The sequence below is a fragment of the Lissotriton helveticus genome, chromosome 4_1 (assembly GCF_964261635.1).
Source record: "Lissotriton helveticus chromosome 4_1, aLisHel1.1, whole genome shotgun sequence".
Lineage (NCBI taxonomy): Eukaryota > Metazoa > Chordata > Amphibia > Caudata > Salamandridae > Lissotriton > Lissotriton helveticus.
In genome coordinates this window covers 1,704,318,442-1,704,340,480 of record NC_136063.1, presented here as the reverse complement: position 1 = coordinate 1,704,340,480, position 22,039 = coordinate 1,704,318,442, and the positions used below count along the sequence as shown (strand labels likewise).

At 43.1% G+C, this 22,039-nt stretch overlaps 1 protein-coding gene across 2 annotated transcripts in view; it reads left to right on the top strand.

Annotated features, from left to right (window-relative positions):
* The window catches only part of LOC144827656 (gamma-aminobutyric acid receptor subunit gamma-4-like), a 2,222,498-nt gene that overhangs the window by 130,712 nt on the left and 2,069,747 nt on the right, over positions 1–22,039 (top strand). Inside the window, exon 1 of one of the 2 annotated variants that reach the window (XM_078685893.1) lies at positions 11,700–11,732. The exons of the other annotated variant lie outside the window; for it this stretch is intronic. Within the exon in view, the coding sequence (XP_078542019.1) occupies positions 11,707–11,732 (26 nt within the window). The 5' untranslated portion in view covers positions 11,700–11,706. Of the gene's footprint in view, positions 1–11,699; positions 11,733–22,039 lie in introns of those variants that run through there. 2 annotated transcript variants of the gene reach the window in all.

The window sequence follows — 22,039 nt, the reverse complement described above, 5'->3', positions numbered from 1 at the left end:
AAATACCGAACGTTTCTGAATCCACATTTTGTTCACGTCTCACCCCCAGAAAGTAAATCATTCTACATAGACAGACAGAATCCGTTACGAGAAGTACATTCAGTCAAGAAGGAGGGGGGTGGTCTAGAACGAGTATTCGTTTACACCCCTATCACGAAAATAGAACTCTTGGAAATGAAAAAATTAATTCCCTGTCATGATAAAGATCCAGCAGGGTTTCACCGTGAATTAAAGGACATGCTCCGTATGGGAGAATGCACGTATCCTGATATCATTAAAATGTTAAAAGTCCTGTTGCCTGCGGGCATATATGAAAAACTCAAGGAAAAAGAATGGGAGGTGGGAGAGAAAAAGATAGATTGGACAGCATTAGAGACTGAAGATAACACACGAGTCCCAGGTACCGGTCTTGGGGAAAAAGCTAAAGCATTGCCCGAATTGTTAATACAAGTCTTGCCAAGATTATTAGCCACGAAAAAGGAAGACTGGGATGCTATCTCAGCCTGTAAACAGAAACAAGATGAAGACACCAGTGATTTTTATTCTAGATTTGAGAAATGTTTCATTATTAATAGTGGTCTGAAAACAAGTAGTGAATCGTATCCACATCTTTTTGTTACCAAGCTAGTTGAGAATTCTCTACCACAAGTTAAAAATCGAGTACTGAAAGTCGAGAGTACCTGGCAAGCTAATACTCCGTCACAAATGCTTCAGATGCTCCAGTATCACCAGAACAGAATCAGGGAAGAGCAGGAACACGAAAGGAGACGTATGAAAGACACGAAAATGAAAGTACTAGTTGCACAGTCTGTTCCGCAAGACAGTCAAAAGAGGGGTACGAATCAAGCCAGTCATCCTGCAGCTCCCGTTAAAGGGACATGCAATTATTGTAAACAGCCAGGTCATTATATAAATGAATGTGCAGTTCTGAAACACAACATAGCTACTGGTAAGACTAAAGAAAGACCACGTCCGCCTAGACAAGAACAAGTTTCACAGGCTTCCCAGCTACCGCAGAACGCACAACAGACAGTTACAGTACCACAGCCTATAGCTGCAACGCAACACGTTACACAGCAGATGTACCAGTACGCACAGTCAGAGTATCCAGAATATCAGCAGTATTCATGAAACAGCCTAGAGAGGGAGGTTGGCTTGCCTCTCATCGAGATACCTGTAGATCAAGAGGGTCCCTATGTACACAGTCAAGTATTAGGGAAAGACAGAAAGTTTCTGATTGATACAGGGGCAAGTAGGACTACCATCAGTCATGACGAGGTTCCAGGGGCTCCGCTCTCAGGCTCTAGAAATGTTTCCCTTGGATTTTCAGGAAAGCCTATTGTTAATGAAATATCGAAACCAGTTTCCCTAGAAGTTGGTCCATTGTCCCGAACTACTGACTTGTTACTTACGAAATCTTGTCCAGAAAACTTACTAGGTATAAAGACCCTGAAAGAATTAGGAGCAGTTATATGCTGCTCCCCAGAAGGGGTCCGTTTGTTTCTCCGTGATTTTAAAGGTCATTATGTATTACGTGATTTTGATCCAAGATTATTGAATGTACCACAGCATTTATGGGCGCAAGGTCCAACTGATGTAGGTTGTATGCATATCACACCCCATCGTGTCACTCTGAAGAAAGGTGTTGTATTACCACGAATCCGACAGTACAGATTGCCACCTGAGGCTGTAGCAGCCTTATCCAAAATTATTGACAAGCTTATTGCTCAAGGAGTGGTTGTAGAAACTGACTCCAATGTATGTAATTCTCCTATCATTCCAGTCCTGAAACGTACTGATCCAAATGCACCTCCAGTTTATCGATTAGTGATTGACCTTCGAGAACTTAATAAATGTATCATACCTCAGTATCCAGTAGTCCCAGATATTTCTTCCCTATTGACAGCCATTGATTCTGAAGCAACATTCTTTACAGTTATCGATCTCAAGAACGCATTTTTCAGTGTCCCCATTCATCCAGACAGCCAGTTCCTTTTCGGATTCTGTTTAAATGGAAGAAGCTATAAATTTACACGAGCTCCTCAAGGTTTCACAGAGAGTCCTAGCATTTACAGTCAAGCACTTAAGAGACAACTAGACAATATTCACATGCCAACTGACACTGCTCTGCTCCAGTATGTCGATGATCTATTGATCACAACCCGTTCTGAACGTGACTGCGAACGTGCGTCACTTACAGTCCTGTATTCTGGCCGAGATGGGGCACAAGGTGTCCCCTTCCAAATTGCAATTCTGTGTCCAGCAAGTGGTCTACTTAGGACACTTACTGTCCAAGAGGGGTAGGCAGTTGACACCTGACCGTATCCAGTTAATAGCACGTCTTCCACAGCCCAAGACACAGAAGGAGGTACGAGCTTTTATTGGCCTCACTTCTTACTGCAGGCAATGGATTCCTCAGTACGCATTTCTAGCCAAGCCACTGATACAGTTAACGACACAGGAGGCAGCCGTATCGACTGTCCTCCCTTGGACCCAGGAACATACACTTGTTTTTAATGAGTTAAAGAAAGCTTTATGTAATGCACCTGTTCTAGCAACACCGAACTACAGTAAGCCTTTTACACTTTTTGTTACAGAACGCGATGGTACTGCATTATCTGTTCTCACACAAGATCAAGCAGTACAATACAAGCCCTGTGCTTATTTTTCTAGCACATTAGATCCAGTGGCCCAGGCTCTGCCTGCGTGCCTCAAGTCAGTTGCAGCCACAGCTCTAGCTATCAGACAAAGTGATTCCATAGTGTTAGGACACTCCCTGACAGTACAAGTTCCACACTCCGTGGAAGTTCTTTTAAACCGAACACAGACTCAGCACTTGACAATTGCACGTTTAACAGGTTATGAACTGACACTGTTCCAGCCACACATAGAAATCAGACGCTGCAACATTTTAAATCCAGCTACACTGTTACCGTCAGTTACTTCAAATCCTGCCACACATGACTGTGTGGAAGTTGTTAACACCATGACAAAGCCAAGACAAGACTTGACAGACATTGCATTACCTGATCCCGACCTGACACTTTATGTGGATGGTTCATGTATGAGAACAAGTACAGGAGAACTAGTAGCTGCATATGCAGTAACTACTGAAACCGAAGTTATAGAAACACATCGTATTGACACCCTGTCTGCCCAAGCAGCAGAGCTTGTCGCTCTGACCCAAGCCTGCATACGTGCCAAGAACCTGACAGTTAACATATACACAGATTCACGTTATGCGTTCGGAGTCGTACACGACTTTGGAGTGCTCTGGCAAGAAAGAGGTTTTATGACTTCTCATGGAACCAAGATTCAACATGGCCCCCTCATTCAAGCTCTGTTAGATGCAATACATTTACCGACAGCTATCGCAATCATGAAGTGCAAAGCACATACGAAAGCCACTGATATCATTTCCCAGGGTAACGATCTAGCAGATCGAACAGCCAAGCTCACAGCTCAGACTCCAGACATTCCAGTTAACACGACACAGACAGACGTTCCAGATCAGACTACTTGTATGACAGTTAAGGACCCTACACAAGATGTCATAGATATACAGTCACATGCTACTCCCGATGAAATCAAGAAATGGTCCGAACAAGGAGGGGTCCAGACAGATCAAGGATGGTTGACGAAGGGAAAAGCCACATGGTTTCTCCCCGACTCTATGGTTCAAGTCATTATTAACACCGCACATAGTCCAGCACACGTAGGAGAAAAAGCCATGTTAGACAGTATCCAGAACCTCTGGTTCAACAAGCATTTACGAGCAGCAGCCAAGCAGAAAGTGCGTACCTGCATGATCTGTTGTCAGTTCAATCCAGGTAAAGGTGTCCCGGTGGAACAAGGTGGATTCCATCCTCCTGACCACCCTTTTGAAGTCCTCCAGATGGATTATATTCACATGGAGCGATGTCGAGGTTTCAAGTATGTCCTCGTAGTTGTATGCGCTTTGTCCAGATGGACAGAAGCATATCCAGTTCCAGATTACACAGCTGCGACCACTGCCAGGCAGTTGGTTCGTGAGTATTTTCCCCGCTATGGATTACCTAGGGTCGTGTATTCAGATAACGGCCAGCCATTCTCGTCCGAGCTCATGAAACAAGTTTCCCTTCTGTTAGGGTACCAGTGGAAGTTCCATTGTGTACGCCATCCTGAAGCAGCCGGTCTCGTAGAGAGACATAACCAGACTCTGAAAATCCGCATCGCAAAAGTATGTGCAGAGAAAGGTGTAGATTGGATAGTAGCACTGCCAGTCGCCCTTTTCTATATGAGAATGGTTGCTCATTCCCGTTCAGGTCTATCTCCGTATGAGATAGTGTTTGGTCGTCCCCCCAACATGTGGGGTACACCTAGACCCCGTACCATAACTGATGTTGACAGTAATATGCTGACAGATTACCTTGCCTCCTTGATGTCTGCACTACAATCTTGTCGTTCACAGGTTGCCGCTGCATTTCCAGACAACACCGACGTGAAACCGCATGAAGTCGTTCCAGGTGACCTGGTTCTTATAAGGAACTTTGATCGTTCAAGTCCGCTGGAGCCCCGCTGGAAGGAGCCCCGTCTCGTCCTTCTCACCACCCGGACTGCGGTGAAAGTGGAAAACCGAAAAGGGTTGCTACACATGAGCCACGTCAAGAAATTCCATGGACTCAAAGCTAAAACTTTTCTCAAGGACTGCCCCGTTCTCAAGGACTGTCCAGACACTGAATCTAAACTTCCCCTGTTAGAGAAAACTCCGCAGCAGGAGTATAAATCCAAGTTGAGGTCTAGTAAGTCAGCCAGTTTAATTGTCTAAGTCCCTCTCGGGTGAAACGGTTAGACAGGTTCCTGACATGTATAAGCCAGACCCACACAGTGAGAGAGTTAGTCAAAACTCTGATAGATGTATAGTTACTCTGTTCTTTCTATTGTTTTTGAGCCTTATGGTTACATGCATAAGTTATGCTTTACATTTATGTTTTCCTATTTCACATGTACATATGTTTTCTAATGTTACAGTAGAGCACACATTTAGTGACCTGCCTCCTCACGAGTTATCCTATCGTCTTGCTATGCGTAATAATACTTTCATCCGAATGCTGCACTATTCACACCAGACCAGCAATGCCACTAATTGTTGGTTGTGTGGTCGACTCCCCCCTTTCCAGACACCGAAGGGAGTTCTGCCACTCTTTCCTTATCCTTTTTCACATAATGGTTCGTGTGGAGCATGGTCCACGTTAACGTCATCCTCAACTGATATGTCCCTTCTGAATAGAACATGTTTCCCAGACAAGCAAGGTCTTTCCCATAGAACAGGGTTAGATCTAGAAAATGAAGTATATGATCTAGGTAATTATTCCTCAAATTTCATGGTTTTGAATGTTCAGTCCGAGACTACTCCAGATTTGCCTGCTATTTCAGTTCTACCAGTGAAAGGCGAATTATGTGTCAGAAAGAATGGTTCCGCACATGTAGGACATAGTGATTGCACTACTATGGTCGAGTATAGTGACAGTGGGAAATCTATTTTCAAAGCCTCACGTCATTCTTATTTTGTTTGTGGTCAGACCGCATATGTTCGTCTGCCCCTCGATTGGGATGGAACATGTTACATTGCCTTCCTACTGCCACCAGTTTTTCTAGCCCCATCTGATTATCACAGAAACACACATCTAGTACACGTTAGACATAGAAGGGAGACTGAGTCCCCAATTGTCGATCAAACTGAAACTGCCCTGGAACAGTACACAGATTTCAATAAAGGTTTATTTTTCTTTATAGGCCCTGTCCAGAATAGTAAGTTAATACGTAGGTTAACCAGAACCCTTGAAGCAGTAGTGAATGAGACTACTTCCGCTCTAGGTAACTTAACTGAGGAGCAATCTGCTATGAGATTTGTCGTGCTCCAAAATCGTCTCGTCCTTGACGTCATACTGGCCGATAGGGGAGGAGCTTGTAGAGTCATCGGATCTAGTTGCTGCGTTTTCATTCCTAATAACGCACCGTCTGTTTATTCAGCTATAACCAGACTTCATAAAATTGCCCATCAGTTGCACCAGAATCCAGGCACCTGGACATGGTCCGGTTGGCTCTGGAGTATAGTATCTGCCTGGGGATGGAAAGTATTGTCATTCCTAGGTATAGCAGTAATGATCATATTCAGTTGCTGCCTCTGTTTACAATGTGGCCCTGCGATTTGCGGCATGTGTGCTACCTCTTGTATTCCTAGTCCAAAGTCCCGTTCCAAGACAATTCGAGACGAGCAAATGATGCTATATGAACAGATAGATGGTATCATGAATATTGATGTTTCCTGATGGAAACGTAGGGCACAAGGAGGGAATGTGGAAAATTATATTTTGCCTTGCCATATGTGCCTACGTGTTCCCCATCCTATATTATATGTGCATGATTGATATGCATATATCCCCTATGATCGATTAAAGACGCAATTATAGTTGTGTCCAACTCTAGTATGCCAGTTTCCAGTTCTCGTGAAAACAACGAGTATTAGGCCTATGTTGCCAACGTTTTATATTATGCCCGTTATTCGATTGAATTGTCTCCATTTCTAGGCCTCAAAAGGGCCCGGACACCAGATTCAAGCTCCAGTCTCCTGAACCCACTCCGAGGAGCGATACAGCCCCCACCTGCATCCCTGACCCTTCACTTACTTCCTGCCTCGCAGCGCGGTGCCAGGCCTGGCTCTGCCTGCCTGTCTGCCAAAAATATGTTATGCCTCCAGTTATCAGTCCAGCTCCTCGTCTTCACATTCCTAAGCTAACAAACCGTATAAACATCTCCAGCTATGGTCTAGTCTTTCTGTCTCCATGTAAGTGAATTACTGTATTAATATCCATAGAAGATTCATAGCACACGCAATACATGTAGAATATATGCATGCACCAGTCTTAGTGTCAAGTAGCCTCTGCCCTGATGACATTTAGATTCTATCAACATGTTCTCCAAACACGAGATATCAGATATGCTATAGGTACATGTCGTCTTGACCTCTCAGACTTTTGTCTCCTCTTCTAGTGCAGAAGTCATAGCCCCCAGTTCTCCCCAGATACACGTCATGGCCCGTTTGCGCGCACCACTAGGTTAAAGGTCCCAGCTGCTCTCAGGTAGCCCCCTTCATGTACCCACCCATTCATGACACTTCTGTGACGTTCTCATCACATGTCTAAGTGCACGCCCTGTGCACGCCTACTTTTCACGCCCAGGTGCTCTTATCTTACGCTTGTCACTTGTTACGCCTACTGTATGTAATGTAATTATGATGTTATAGTATATATAGCTTGTACTGTAGATGAAGCGTCGCAGCTGCCATCCCGTGCCTTCTATGCCGCTTTATTTCAGGCTGTCCCGTTCCAGTCCCTTCCCTTCTGCCTGAATAAAGCCTGTTTCAACTCGGACACATCGGATCCTGCCTCTTATTTATTGAGCTATCTGTTATTGTTAATGTAATTCAAAAATAGTACCGGTAATTAATTATTTATTTACCACACCGACATAAATCCCTGTAACCTCATCAGCAAAGAATGGACTGGAACTTGCTTGCATAGGCCATCTCTACTCAGTGGCAACTGAATGCAGCAGAAAAATATATATATATTCACAATTCACAATGGTGAATGACTTAAAAATCTGTTCATGAAATTTGGTGGGTGGGTTCACATCGAAAGATCAATGATCATGCTCTTTCAAGTTACTGCAATCATTTCATTTCACATAATTATTTTGCAAGAAACATGGGCGCAGACCTCACTGATGCTAATAGGATACATAGATTTCACAAGTCCAGCAATAAAGGTTAAAAAGCTCGGTAGCCAAGGAGTGGCCTTTCAATCTATATAAGCTGTATCTTAAATTTGATAACTGAACTAAAGGTAATAGCAGTAAGCATCAAAGGATGGGTCCGTGGACCATAAACTACAACTAATACTTAGAAACCTTTACATTCTTTCCAGTGTGAAAGAGAAAAGGTTAATGGTGATAAAACTAAGTCAGATCATAAGGGACCTGTTCCAACATGAAGATGAAGAATTGGTTCCAGAAGAGGTGAGCAATCTTGGAGAAATCCCAGATCAGACACTCCCCACCAGGCTACATAGTAACAAACTGGGAACAAGCTATCTCACCTTCTGTACAACAGCTAGACTAAACAGCAGATTTGTATTCGCTATTCTACCTTCTCGAATCTGAATCACAGAGAAAGCATTTCCGATTTGGATTGCATGCTGGCAACTGTGTCCCTGTTCATTAACAACCTGCAATTTAGAATTTACCAGCATCTAGGAAGCGATCAGGAGCCCCAGTCTATTACGCTATCTGCAAGGACCCTAGTTGTGTCCGTATCTAATGTGCCATCATTTGAACTACACACTACAAACCTGAAGAGACTGAGGTAGAATGATGAGAAGCTGCCAGCAAATTGATCAATGCATTATCTTCTTTTCGAGAGACACCATAAAAGAAGGTCTTATAAGTAACTGGGAGAGCTTTACAGAATATATTGTAGCAAACTTTCCCCAGAATCATTGTCACACTGGTATTTCCAGGAAGCACAATTACCAGAAAGGTTTCCACTGGAAGGAAATTCCATCAAAAAAACAGCTAAACATATATCTGCAACAACTGCAAACTAGTTCACAGAACAGTGAGCCAATTTCAGCAGTACAACTAGGTAGGAAAAAGCTGAAAAAGGGAACTCTGGACAATTTAAAAAAAAACGCTTTGATAAGTAATCTGTCACCATAGTATGAGCCAGTAAAAGTAAGAACCATGCAATGTTCTGACATGTAGTGAACCAGCTTAAGTGTCTATCATACACAGTGAACACCGTGAATATCCGTGAATAGGTGTGGATAAACTGCCACATGCATCAAACTAAGCAATTTCGATTCCTTAATAGTGATTTTGAAGGACCTGCTAGTGACGAATCACAATTGCCTATGCATGTAGGTTTTGCTAAAAAAATGTGATTCCTACATATTTCCTAATAGAAAATCGCAAATTATGATTCGCTATTAGGGAATGCTTTCCCATGCATTCCTTTGGGCCATTAGGCCCTTAGGAATGTATGGGAAACCATTCACAGTTTACAATTACCAATCACATATCACATTTCCTTTGAAAAAACGCAATGCTATGGGCAGACAAAGTAGCTTTTCTATTCAGAGAAGCAGTATGTTAAGAAGAAATTGCAGAATCCTCGAGGGTTCAATAATCCATCCCATTTTCAAGGAAGCGAGGTCAATCCACCCAAGCAATTATCTGCTGATATCCCTTTTGGCTATCGAAGTAAAACATTTAGCCGGTTTACTGCTGGAAGATTCACAAGGCTGGGCAGAAGAAAAAGGGTTAATACCCGAGAATCAGGCAGGGTTCAGACAAAACCAAGGCTGCACCTCAAACCTTATGTCAATCTCCATTCTTATGGACTGGGTCGTGGGAAAAAAGGCATTCATTCTTTCATATGTGTTTTGTTGATTTTAAAGCAGAATTTGATCAGGTCCCAAGTAAATCTTTATTAAAATTTTTACAATCTTGGTAATCCCAGCAAAGCTTTTGAGAGTCAGAACTCTTGTATAGAGATACAGAGAGATAGATAAAATTAGGTGATGGCAGGTTTCTCTCTAGAAAAATTATCACCACAAAAGGGTTTAACCCCTTCCACGCTCATGACGAGCTGGGCTCGTCATGGTGTAGCCTCCTCGCACGCTCATGACGAGCCCAGCTCGTCATGAACAATGGAAAATGTGGGATCCCAGCACCGGGGGGGAAAACGCATAGCAGCCAAGTGGTTAAACAAGGGTGTGTTTTGGTGGCTTTTGATTCAATCTGTACTTATTGGCCCCTACTCTGGCACTGGACTCTGTAAACTATCATCCCCCCCTAAGCTAGGGTGTAGCCAGTTATTTAATTTGCTGTATGCCGAAGATCTGGTGATGTTAAGTAAAACAAAAGTGGGCCTTCAGTGGTTTATTTACTTACCTAGCGACTACACCAGGTTTAACAAACATGAAGTCAATCTAGCTGAAACAAAAATTGGTATCCTTGGAAATAAAATGATAAAACACAGTACCTGGCAGCTGGGTAGTGAATACATCAGAAAGTATCAAGGCCTATGGATTGACACAAAAGGTAACTAAGTGCAGCAAAATGAATTGATTAAAAACAAAGTTTATGCTCTACAATGTGCATTCACCTTTGCCTTGAAGCATCTATGGGGCCCCAGCCTACAGCCAATGCTCCAGGTCATGAATGTAAAACTAATGTTAGCACTAAAGTATGGAAGCGAAATAATGCTGGTAGAAAATGGAAATCCACTCGATGCCTTGGTGGTAAATAACATACAAATATATCTTTCACCTGCCAAAAACAGCATCCCCAGCATAGGCATGGATTGAATTTGGCCTACATAACCAATAAATACTAAATAGTCGTACATTGTGCATTTCTTAAACTTTGTCATAAACTGATAAATCAAAGCCTGGCACACTAGACTATCTTAACTGGCAAGGACTAGCAACCGACTCTGCAACCTGGCCCATCTACCTGGAAAAAGGCCTAGACAATTTACCGGTGCGATAGGCGTGGAGTCTGCATGTTACCCAAAGAGTGCTCAAAACACTCTAGTTACCAGTGGCAGGAACTGAGCAGATTAAAGGGTAAAAACTTAGCAGTACTGCGCTGCCATGCCTGGATGATGACGAACGCCAATAACGAGGTAGGAAAATAGCCATATCTAGGAACAAATTATTCAAAACATATTAAAAGTATGTTCATGGCATTCCGACTTGGGGGACTGCCAACCATGAATTTTCCTTTGAAGTGGCAAAAACAACCCACAGATCTCAGCTGTAGACTACGCAAAAAAGGAAAAGTAACTCTTAGAAGCTCGCAGGCAGTTATTATGTAAATCCTTAACAACTTGAGGGTGCAAACATGAAGGCACATCATCATAGAGGCCCTAAATCCAGAAAACACAGCTTTGAACATAGACTGGTTAAATGCCTCTCCTTATTCCTGAATAAGTTTAGTATACAACATAGCCAGGAAAACAAGTTGTACAGTATGCACCTTCTGTACTGAGCAAGAATTTGTTACCGCATGAACTTAAGTATGTATGGCAGTCTCCTCCTGTGTTTCTCCTGCATGCTGTAGAATGCATTTTATCAATCACACTTTTTAAAGTTATGTAATGATTTTAATAGATTTCTTTCCTATGATTGTAATTAATCAAGCAATAAATAATATTAGTACTAATAACACTACAAATAACAAGAAAAAGTATTATTATTCAATTATTATTGTTAAAAATATTGTTATTACTATTATTATTTACCTAAAATAAAACAATTAAAATATTCTTCTTATTATTATTAGTATTATTATTTCACTCTATATAAAATTGTTGAATTTTTATGTATTCTATGAAATATTTATTTTAAGTTTAACCAATGTGTAATGCATTCATTGGTTAAACAGAGAGGTATTTTAATACATTTAATTATTACAACAATTCAATTCAAATATCTAATTGTTATTTTATTATATAGTATTACTTTTATGTTATTTAACAAGACATAATAATAATTATTTTTTAATTGTCTCAAAAAGTGCAGTCTCCAAATCATTATACAACATGAATAAACGGAAGGATAAGGAGGAAGAATTATGATTCTAACACAATTCCCACAAACAATGAAGAACATGCACAAACTGGTTGGGTGAGATTTACTATTCTAACTCCTGCTCCACAAAAATTGGATAACGTGTAAAAATGTGAAAGTTACATTGTACTATTCAAACTCTAGTCCCACAGACACTGGAGAAAATACATGATCTAGGGTGGGAACAAATATGCTATTCTAACTATAGTCCAATAAAGCTTGGAGAAGGTTTAAAAATTAAGGGGTTGTAAACATACTATTCTAAATCTAATCTCACAAACATAAGGGAAAGTGCAAAACATTGTGTGTCAATTGTATTATAGGTGGTGTAGATGTCCTATTCAGCCCCACAACATTAGTGGCATTACATAACATGTGAGATGGAGGTGGGGAAATCCCATCCTAAATCCAACAAAACATTTTTACATGTGAACTAACCTATACATTATTTTAATAAAATATAACATTATTCAAAATAATATAAACTGACAGTCGTTAATTGAACCAATATGTGTACAAAACAATTATGAAAAACATTATGACCAACAAAACAAATAATTACACTTGCACACTCAAAAACTATTAAAGTTAGCCTATCATTAAAACCCACACAATCACTTAATACATATCATAACCTCAAAAAAGATTTAAAAAATGTGAACTCTGAACAATTCTAAACATGATCAACGTACATTTATTATGCACAATAATTTGTAAATTGTTCAGTAACCACCCAACCCCATCAAAATACCATACAACCAGTAAAAAAACGTTCATAATAAAAACCATAATCTATATGTATAAAATAAAATTTTAAAGCAAAGAATATTACTTACAAAAAAATCTGTATACTACATTTTTTATTTAGCTATTATTGACATAAAGAAAATAGCAATTTTTGGGGGAATCACTACTTGGTAATCACTCATACTAATATACAAAGAGGTTATTTAGCCCCTATTCCTTAAATAGCAGTTCATAGTGGCTCACAAATAGATCAACCTCATGAATATAAATAAGGTAGGCCTTCAATAGCGATTCATAGTGGGTCTCAAATAGACCTACCTCATGAATATAAATAAGGTAGGCCAAAATTTGTGACCCAATAAGATTCACTATCTTCAGAAGGATGGGAGCCTGTTGGGGCCAGCAGACCACCATGTCTGTGATTGCTTTTAAATAAAACAATCATTTTTATAATGCAGCTAATTTTCCTTAAAAGAAAACAGAATGTGTTTAAAAAATAAAAAACGAAAAGGTCATTTTGTATTTTTTAAGAGGAGGCAGTGGTCCCTGCTCTTAAAAATATTGATTCAATTGCTCTCAAAGATAAATTCCTATTTAGGAATTGGTTTCCAGCAACTTTAAGTTGGCAGTAAAGTGCACAGGATTTGGGACTGCATTTCAGCTGGGAAACATTTGTACATACAAATGCAAATCAGTATTTTGAGGAAACGCCCCAAAAATGCTCCTTCCAAATTCCGATTGACATACCCAAATTGCGGTTCAGTAACAGGTTACAGAGTCGTAATTTGGGCATTGTACATCAAAAGTGCATTTTTGCATTCATAAATGACCTGATTCTATGAAGGGGGCCATTTGCAAATGCAAAAATGTTTCTTACATCTAGCCCAATTTTTCTTCATTTCAACATTATGTCGCACAAGATTAATGCAGTAACATTATTTATGAAACAAGTTTCAGACACACCAAAATTTGGGACTCCATATTCAGTTACCACTTTTTAAACCATCTTTATCAGTTTATAATACAAAGAATCATTTAATCATCAAATATATTTTTAAAAAATGAGATTGTTTTTGTAATAACTGTGCATGGTGTTATCCGTAATTCTTTGTATCGACCCCCTATTAATTAGACTTTGTCACCAACAAATTAAGTCATACATGATACTGGTATCTACTTAGTCTCTCAGTCACTACAGTGGCTATAATTTGAAATACCGTTTGTACATTCAACCTCACTGTAACCTTTTTCATTAGACAAACACCAACAGAATGGTGTCAATGTGAACTTAGGTCCATGCTATGCATGTTATGCATGTTAGCCTAATAATGTATCTATAGCAGTGGTATTCACACTTCTTTAAACTGAGTCCCCCATCCTCCCTCCAAAAACATTTTTGTATCAGGCCTTCCTAAATTTCGGAGAGATGGAGAGGATAGATTGTTATGCCATAACAAAACTGTATTACATCACTGGCCCTGGTGGAGATTGTTTTGGGGCAATAGAGATACAGTACTGAGCCATTCCCCACACCTAACCTTCTCTTGTGTTCTAGGTCTTCTGTTCTCATTGCCAACTCAATCTCTTGTTGATGGCAATAATAGTTCCCTCACTTGTCACAGCCCCATTATGAGTCATAGTACACCTCTCCTGCCACAGGCAAACATCACTGCCCAAGCTTCCCACAATGCACCTCTCTCCTGTGACTGCCCACCTCTCCTCTACCTGTGTACATCTCCTGTAAGTGTCCACTTATCCGCCAGCATCATTTTTTCCATAATTGCACACCTCTATCATTACTATCCAGACCTCCTGTCACATCCCACCTCTTTCATTCCTTGCCCACCACTCTTCATGTCAATGTGCACCTGTCTCCTGTCACTGACTATCCCTTCTGTCAGTGTACACCTGTCCCGACAGCCCCTCTCTGCCTTTACTGCCAAGTTTCCACTTCTCACATCAACGTCCACCTTTCTTTTCAGTGTCTATTTTTTGCATCACTGTCCACCCTCTCAGTCACTGCCCACTTTCTCCATCACTGCCCACTACCTCATTGTTCACATTTGTTGTCACTGTCCATTCCTATCACCATGACGCAACTAGTCCATCCGTGCAGATGTCTCCTACCAATGTCCACATCTCATGTTATAGGTCTCCTATCAGCTCCATTTCACTTTCCCTCTCCTATTACCCACTATACACCTCTCTAACCTCTCCCTTATCTCATCACTGCCCACCTCCCCATTGCAACCTGCACCTGTCAATGTCCCACTCTTATTGCTCCCCACCAATCCTGCCACTTATGTTCTCATATGAGGTCACTGCCCACCTGCTGGTACCCTTGAAAGGTTGGTAGTGCTGGGGAAGAGCAGATCTAGAACAGTGGTTCTTAGCCTTTTGACTTCTGTGGTCACCCACTTAATCATTACTGGGACCAGGAACCCCCACGGTATCATTATTTAAATCCAGGGACCCCTACCTAGTCATTGCTAGAAGCTAGGGACGCTTGCCTAAGAATTTTCAATTATTTGAACTGCAAAATCATACACAGAAGCATGCATTCATCAAACAAATACACAAATGATGAAACATTCTATTTAATACACAAACAAATAGAATAAAAATAGTTTTAATTTTAATGGGAAGTTTGGAGGTTAACTAAATTCAATTGAGCCACGCATCACCCATGCTATATTTCATTTGTTGCACTCGCACTGGTCACACTTGTCAATCCGAGAATACTACCTTAATATCTGGCCTCCAATTACAAATTCCTTCACATTTGCAGGGTGCTTTGAAAATGTCAATTTTACATTTTGATTTTCTTTTATATACACCTTATAAACCTGTTCATAATATTTAATTTTATGAGCAGTTACTGTCCCATTAGGTAGGATTCGCAGATCCCCAGTGGTTTCTGGGCCACATGTTAAGAAACACTGGTCTAGAGTTTGCCTGACTCCTACGTAACATTACTGGCCATACATGTTGCTGATCACCCCCTCATTTCTCCCTGTTTTCTACTCAAGACACACTATGGGGCTCATTAGGATGGCGGATTTCCCGCATCCTCCGGGCCGGCGGAAGTCACCGCCGGCCCGGAGGATGCGGGAAATCCGCCGCGGATGCCTAAAAGACCCACCGCCAAATTAGGATGGCGGTGGGTCTCAAAATCTGTCCGCTGCTTTTCCGCCGCAGTTGCCGTCCGACCGCGGCGGAAAAGCCCTAACATGGCTGGCGGTGTGTGTCAGACACCGCCAGGCATATTAGGATAGCGGAAAACATATGCTTTTCCACGGCGGCTTTTCCGCCATGGAAAAGCATACGGAGATTGTCTTCGGGGCCCGTTGCGGGCCCCCTTGGTGACGGGGTGTGGGGGGTGCACATGGGGGGTACCTATGGTACCCCCCTGCATTTGCATGGACAAAGCGGCGGGCACCGCGCGGTGCCTGCTGCTTTTTGCACGCAAATGCCTTGCATGCTTTTTTTAACATTGCGGCGGGTGCAGCTTGTAGCTGCACCCGCCGCAATGTTAAAGATTGAGGATGTGACCACCACCCTGGCGGTCACATCCTAATGTGCACGGAGGGACCTCCGCAGCCCCTGCGGACGGTCCCTCCTACTCTATGGTGGTGGACGGACTCAGGTCCGTCCGCCATCATAATTGGCCCCATATATTTCAGCTGCCTTCTTGAAACGGGTGTATGTCCCACTTCTTAACAACTTCATGTTGGGCATTAGCTTACGATCAGTCTCCTAAAAGCATGAGAGACATTTCTTCTGTCAGAACAACCACAACTACCATGAAAAAGAGGAAGGAATAGGCTTAACCCACACAATGATAGTGATCAGTTTATCAACATCATTGTGTGGATTAGGCATATTTGGTTTTTGATATTTTTTATAGGTAGCTGTGCTTGCAGCAAACGGCACATTTTTTTAAAGTCAGCAAATCGTACATTTCTTATATGTGAGACTGGTGAGGTCTCTTTCACATGGTGCCCCTTGTCGCATAGCGTCAAGGCCCAGGGGCGGAGTGATGCACGGTTTAAAATTTACTGATCTAGAGGAAGATAATTGCTCTGAGTATGTCTATGATGTTAGCAACTTCAGTAAAAGTTATTTCATTTTCTCTTATGTCTGACTCCATGTGGAGGTTAACGTCTCCACACTGTTAAATGTTAAGCTCATATTGAATCATGATAAATGAGGCTTTTTGTCATTTTCCCCTAGTAGGGAAAAGGTTGCAGTAACTCACGTGTTGTGCCAATAGTTGCTTCTTAAGATTCCTCTTTTCTCAACGTGTAGAACATGGCTTTCTCTTCCTGCCTGATATTCAGGCACCTTACTGTGTTATCAAACATGCAAAGATTAAGACAAGGATTAAGCGGATCCAGATTGAATAGGTGTGGGGTCCTACACCCCCCGGTGACGTTCCTTTTTGATTTCATAATGTTTTTGGACTTGGCGAATCAGGGCTACAGTAATAAGAGCCAATCTAACAGTCCATGTAGACCTTCTAGTTTACGTAGACAAGATATTTTTTGAAGGTCCCGACATGTGACTGGCCAGCCCTTATCCAAGCATGTCAACATTTTGAACCTGGTAAGAGGGTGATTTATTTTAAAAAAATCAGGGGTCTGAACTTTTTTCCCATTGAGATAAATGTAAATTGATACTTGTATAGCGCACTACTCACCCGCAAGGGTCTCAAGGCGCTTGTACGAATACCGCTGTGGAACCCATCCTGGCTTTCCCTGTGAGGTGTCCACTCCTGGGCACCGCCAAGGTGAAGGCCAGGGATCCTTAGCGTTGTGGGGGTCGTTGTGGAGATTAAGCAAGCTATTGCCCAGAGTTGCAGAGTGGGACTCCATGATTGGAATAGGCACGAGGCGAGAATTATCAGGTCCGTGGAATTTTTGAGCCCAAGACCCGCTGTGGCGGGGAATTGAACACTGGTCCCGGGCTAGACCTCTGCATCAGGGTCTGCCGCTCTAACCATTGAGCCACACTTCTCCACTTGAAGAGGCGGGATTTTAGGAGTGAGACATCTAAAATAAAGCCATTTTCAGATCAGAAAAAGGAGAGTGTCTGACTTGAATAATGTTATTGGCATGTATGCTCATCCCACAACCACTGGATGGTATTAAGGCCACAATTTCACTTCATTGTGATCCAGCATACTATATGAGAACGTCTTGTGATAAGTTTTTCAATGCATTTCTCAAACTTTTCAGCATTGACTTCACAGATATCTGCAAATAAAATGGCAAATGCTCTACCTATTTCAGGATGTCCTCACCAAGAATGGGCACATAAATGGTAGAGATGGTCAGGATTTCCTCTAATTTAGGCTTTTAGATTTAAATGTTGATTCTGTAATGTCCTTTTGAGCTTCCTCTATTAGCTTTGGAAAGTTTATGGAAAATGTATCTATTATTACAATGTGACAACCAAATCCAACTTCCCAGTGTATATGCATGGCGAAAAAATCTCCACGACCATCTCCCCTACCTTTAAAGGGGAACTCACCATTTCCATCTTGAGAACAGGAAACATTCCCATACAGGCCACGGACCCGCAGCTCACCACCTTTGATCATCACTTCCCGACACTACTCTCCTCTTTAACTGAACAGAACCATCAAACCCATCCTCCCCTATCTCCACCCAACTTGACAAATGTCCCAGAACAGTGCCAGCTGCCCTGCCGATCCACTCTACAACAAAACCACCTCCACCCTGACAAATGCCCCAGAACACAGCCACTGTCCTACTGACTCACTCTATGACTCATGGACATCCTTCTTCACTCATTACAACCTCACTACCCCCATTATCACACTCCACCGACAAACACCTACTATCATGACATCCAATATTCCCACTAGAACCAGCAAACGCACAACTAACAAACACCGCAAGGCTGATCTTGAACCAGACAGATCGGACACAAACTGCAGTCTCCCCACTACCTTACTCACTATAGCCACACCACTCTTGACCTCAGTAGACCTGACTCTATCCTCATGACCTAGCCCCAATTCCAATACTGACCCTACTCCATCTACCATATACCTCCCCAGGCCCAACGTCACCGACAATCCCTCGGACACTAACCTCCCTCAAAGCATTGCTCACTCTCCTTCCTCTGACCCAAGACCACATGCCCAACCCAACCCCACCGCCACCACCAACACCACTGCCAATCCCCTAGACTCTGACCCCTTCCAGACCATTGCTCATTCTCCTCCCTTTGACCCTAGTCTCACAACACCTCCACCTTACCTCAAGACTGGAAACATCAATGACCCAACTCAACATGCTCACCCTATCCCTATGCCCACCCCCAATGATACCGTTTTTGCCCAGATCCCAGATCTCCTACTACAGACCCAAGTCTAACACTGCCCCCTCCGAAAACTAGTAACTCTTTTAAAGCCCTTTCCCAACAACTGACCAGAACGGAACAAAAGATCTACGCCCTAGCGGCTGACATCCTACATCTACAACTAGACCGACCCAACCTGTTTATGCCACATTGCTCATGCTCTCGGGGTAGTTACACACCCCCTCCCCACCCAACCGCTTCGGTGGCCCCTCCTGACCCCCCATGGCCCTCCATTCCATTGGGGAGGCAGGCTCATTGACCTAATTGAGCTCTCCGCACCCTTTCAATAATGGAAACAGAGGAAATCAACAACTCTCACCCGCAACAAACCAGAATACAGCTCCTATCCCAATCCAGTTATTGTTGGCACAAGCAGAATGCCTAGAACAGTCCACTCGCCCAGACCCCCGGCGCAATACACTTCTATCCTTACAGCACACCCTGACATTATAACGAGTTACCCTTTATCTTGCATGCTCCTCAACTGCAGATCAGCAGTACAACATGCCACAAACATTGCCGAGAATATACTTAGGGAACAAATAGAAATAGCATTTCTCACAGAAAACTGGCTCAACGACCACTCCAACCCCATTCTTGACCTACTCTCCCCTCCAGGTTACAACGTCATTAGACAGGACAGACCACTCAAAACAGGTGGAGGACAAGCAATCATCCGCAAAGAGGTATTCAGATCACCACATTAAAACATGTGCAACACCTGACCCTGGTGTACCTTGGTGTCGAACTTGCAGTCAAAGGCCGTCAAATTTCACACCATCTACCATCCCCCTGCGAAGCGCGCCCTCTTCGCTAAAGGACTAACTGACCTAATAACACGTGTTAGATCTAGGGGTCTCTAGTTGGCAATGGTTATCACCTTTGTCCAAATAGGGACCCTTACTTCTAAGTCAGGATAAGGGGATTTCACTCCTTAATAACCCCTGCTCACCCCCTTGGTAGCTTGGCACAAGCAGACAGGCTTATCTCAGAGGCAGTGTGTTAAGCATTTGTGAATATACACAGTAATACAGTGATAACACTACAGATGGACACAACACAGGTTTTATAAACATTAGTATTCTTTATATAGACGTAAACACAAGACCACAAATGAGAAAAATCCACAATACTACACTTAAGATTACTTAAAAGATGATTAAAGTCTCTTAGTTCAATTTTATGGTAAATGCGACAAAGTTCTCAACAAAGTACCTGGATGCGTAACGTAAAGAGAACAAAAGGCTCACAAAAGGGGAGATGCGTCAGTTCTGTGACCCGGGGGAACGGTTGCGTCCTTCCTCAATGCTTGCGCAGAGTAGGGGACTCGTCGTGAGCCTTACCGGTGCGGAGGTGATGCGTAGATTCTCGGCCTGCAGGACCATTGCGATGCGCAAGATGGTGCCTTGATGCGATGCGACGATCCGGTTGCGATGCGAGAAGATGGCGCCCTTGATGCGGCGATGCGATGACGATGCGGTGACGCCCTGGCAGCCTTGCGACGACTCTGTACTGTGGAGCCGCGACAGGCCTGCAACACGCTTCTCTGGTGATGCGATGGCGACTCTCACGATGGTGTCACGCTTTTCCGGTGAGGCGACAGCAGACAGCTTCGGTGAACACACACTTCCAGGGAGATGCGGCGAAAGCTTGCTTCTCCGGCGTTGCGATGATTTCAGCTGCGGCGGCGACACGCTTGTACTCGATGCATCGCGCTTCCAGCACCCAACGGCACGCAAGTGTTTGGAGTCAGAATTCCCAGCAAGGAAATTCAGGAGGGAACTGGAGGTGAAGTCCTTTGTCCCTGAGACTTCAGCAGGAGGCAAGCACAGTTCAAGCCCTTGGAGAATATTCTGTGGATGAAAGTCCTTACAAAGTTCCTTCTGCTTTCCCTTGGCAATGAAGCAACCACTGCAGACCAACCCAGCAAACAGCACACTGGCAGAGGGGCAGTCCAAACTCCTGCAGCTTCCTTGATTCTTCTCCTTGGCAGAAAGGTTTCTTGTTCCAGAAGTGATCTAATTTCTTGAGATCAGGGTCCCAATATTTATACCCCAAAATCCTTTGTTCTCTGAAGGCAGAGAGGCCTCTGCCTAGTTCAAACCAGTTCCTGGGCACTTTGTTGAGATGATTCTCTTCTTCCTTTTACTGTGCAGGGCAGAGACATCAGCCGCCCCACAGGAGGTGGAACCTGCACAGGGGAGGGAAGATACAGCTCTGGAGTACTCTGTTGACATGATTCCTCCTCTCCTTTCACAGTGCAGGGCAGAGACATCAGACAAGCCACAGGGGGTGGAGCCAGCATTGTAGAGGGACGGTCAAGCCCTATTCAGGTCCCAGGTGCAACTCCTCCCTCCCATCTAGATGCAGATCTCTCTATTCACGACTGGGCTGCCCCAGCCTGTCTCCTGGAATTCCCCAGCCCTGTCACACACAAACCCAGACAAGGAATACACAAACCAGCAGAGGCAGGCCCAAATGGTTAGGCAAGCAAATACCTACTTTCTAAAAGTGGTATTTGCAAACACAGGATATTAAAATAAACTTTATTGAAAGATGTATTTTATTATTCTGAGTTCAGGCATATTAAGTCCGAATTTCTACCATGTCCCCTGAGTCAGTTAAGATTATACGAATGTAATATTCTTAACTGCCCATTCTGGTAGGTTTAGGGACTGGCAAGTGGGTGCACTTGGCCAGGTCAACATGGCAGTGCTAGACTGCACACAGGCCTTGCAATGGCAGGCCTGAGACACACTGTATAAGCTGCTTCTGTGGGTGGCACAACCAGTGCTGCAAGCCCACCAGCAGCATTTGATTTACAAGCCCTGGGCACACATGGTGCACTGTACTAGGGGATGACAGATAAATCAAATAACCCAATCATGGAATCCAATCAGTATATCAATCTAACATAAGGAGAGCACTTGCACTGTGGCACTGATTAGCAGTGGCACAGTGCCCGAAGCATAAATCCAGCAAAAACATATTACAACAGAGGAGGCAATCCGTCAAAAATGGAAGGGAGACTCACAGAAATGATGTCAGGTCTAACAACAGGCTTCTCCCTTACAGCCACGAAAGACGAGTTCCGCTGTTATTTCAATTTCCACTGGAACAACACAGAAGGCACCATTGCTCATAACCTCTCCAACCTGCTTGAAATAACCAACCTAAAAGAACTGTGCACTGAACCAAGACACATCAAATGAGCAACTCTGGACGCG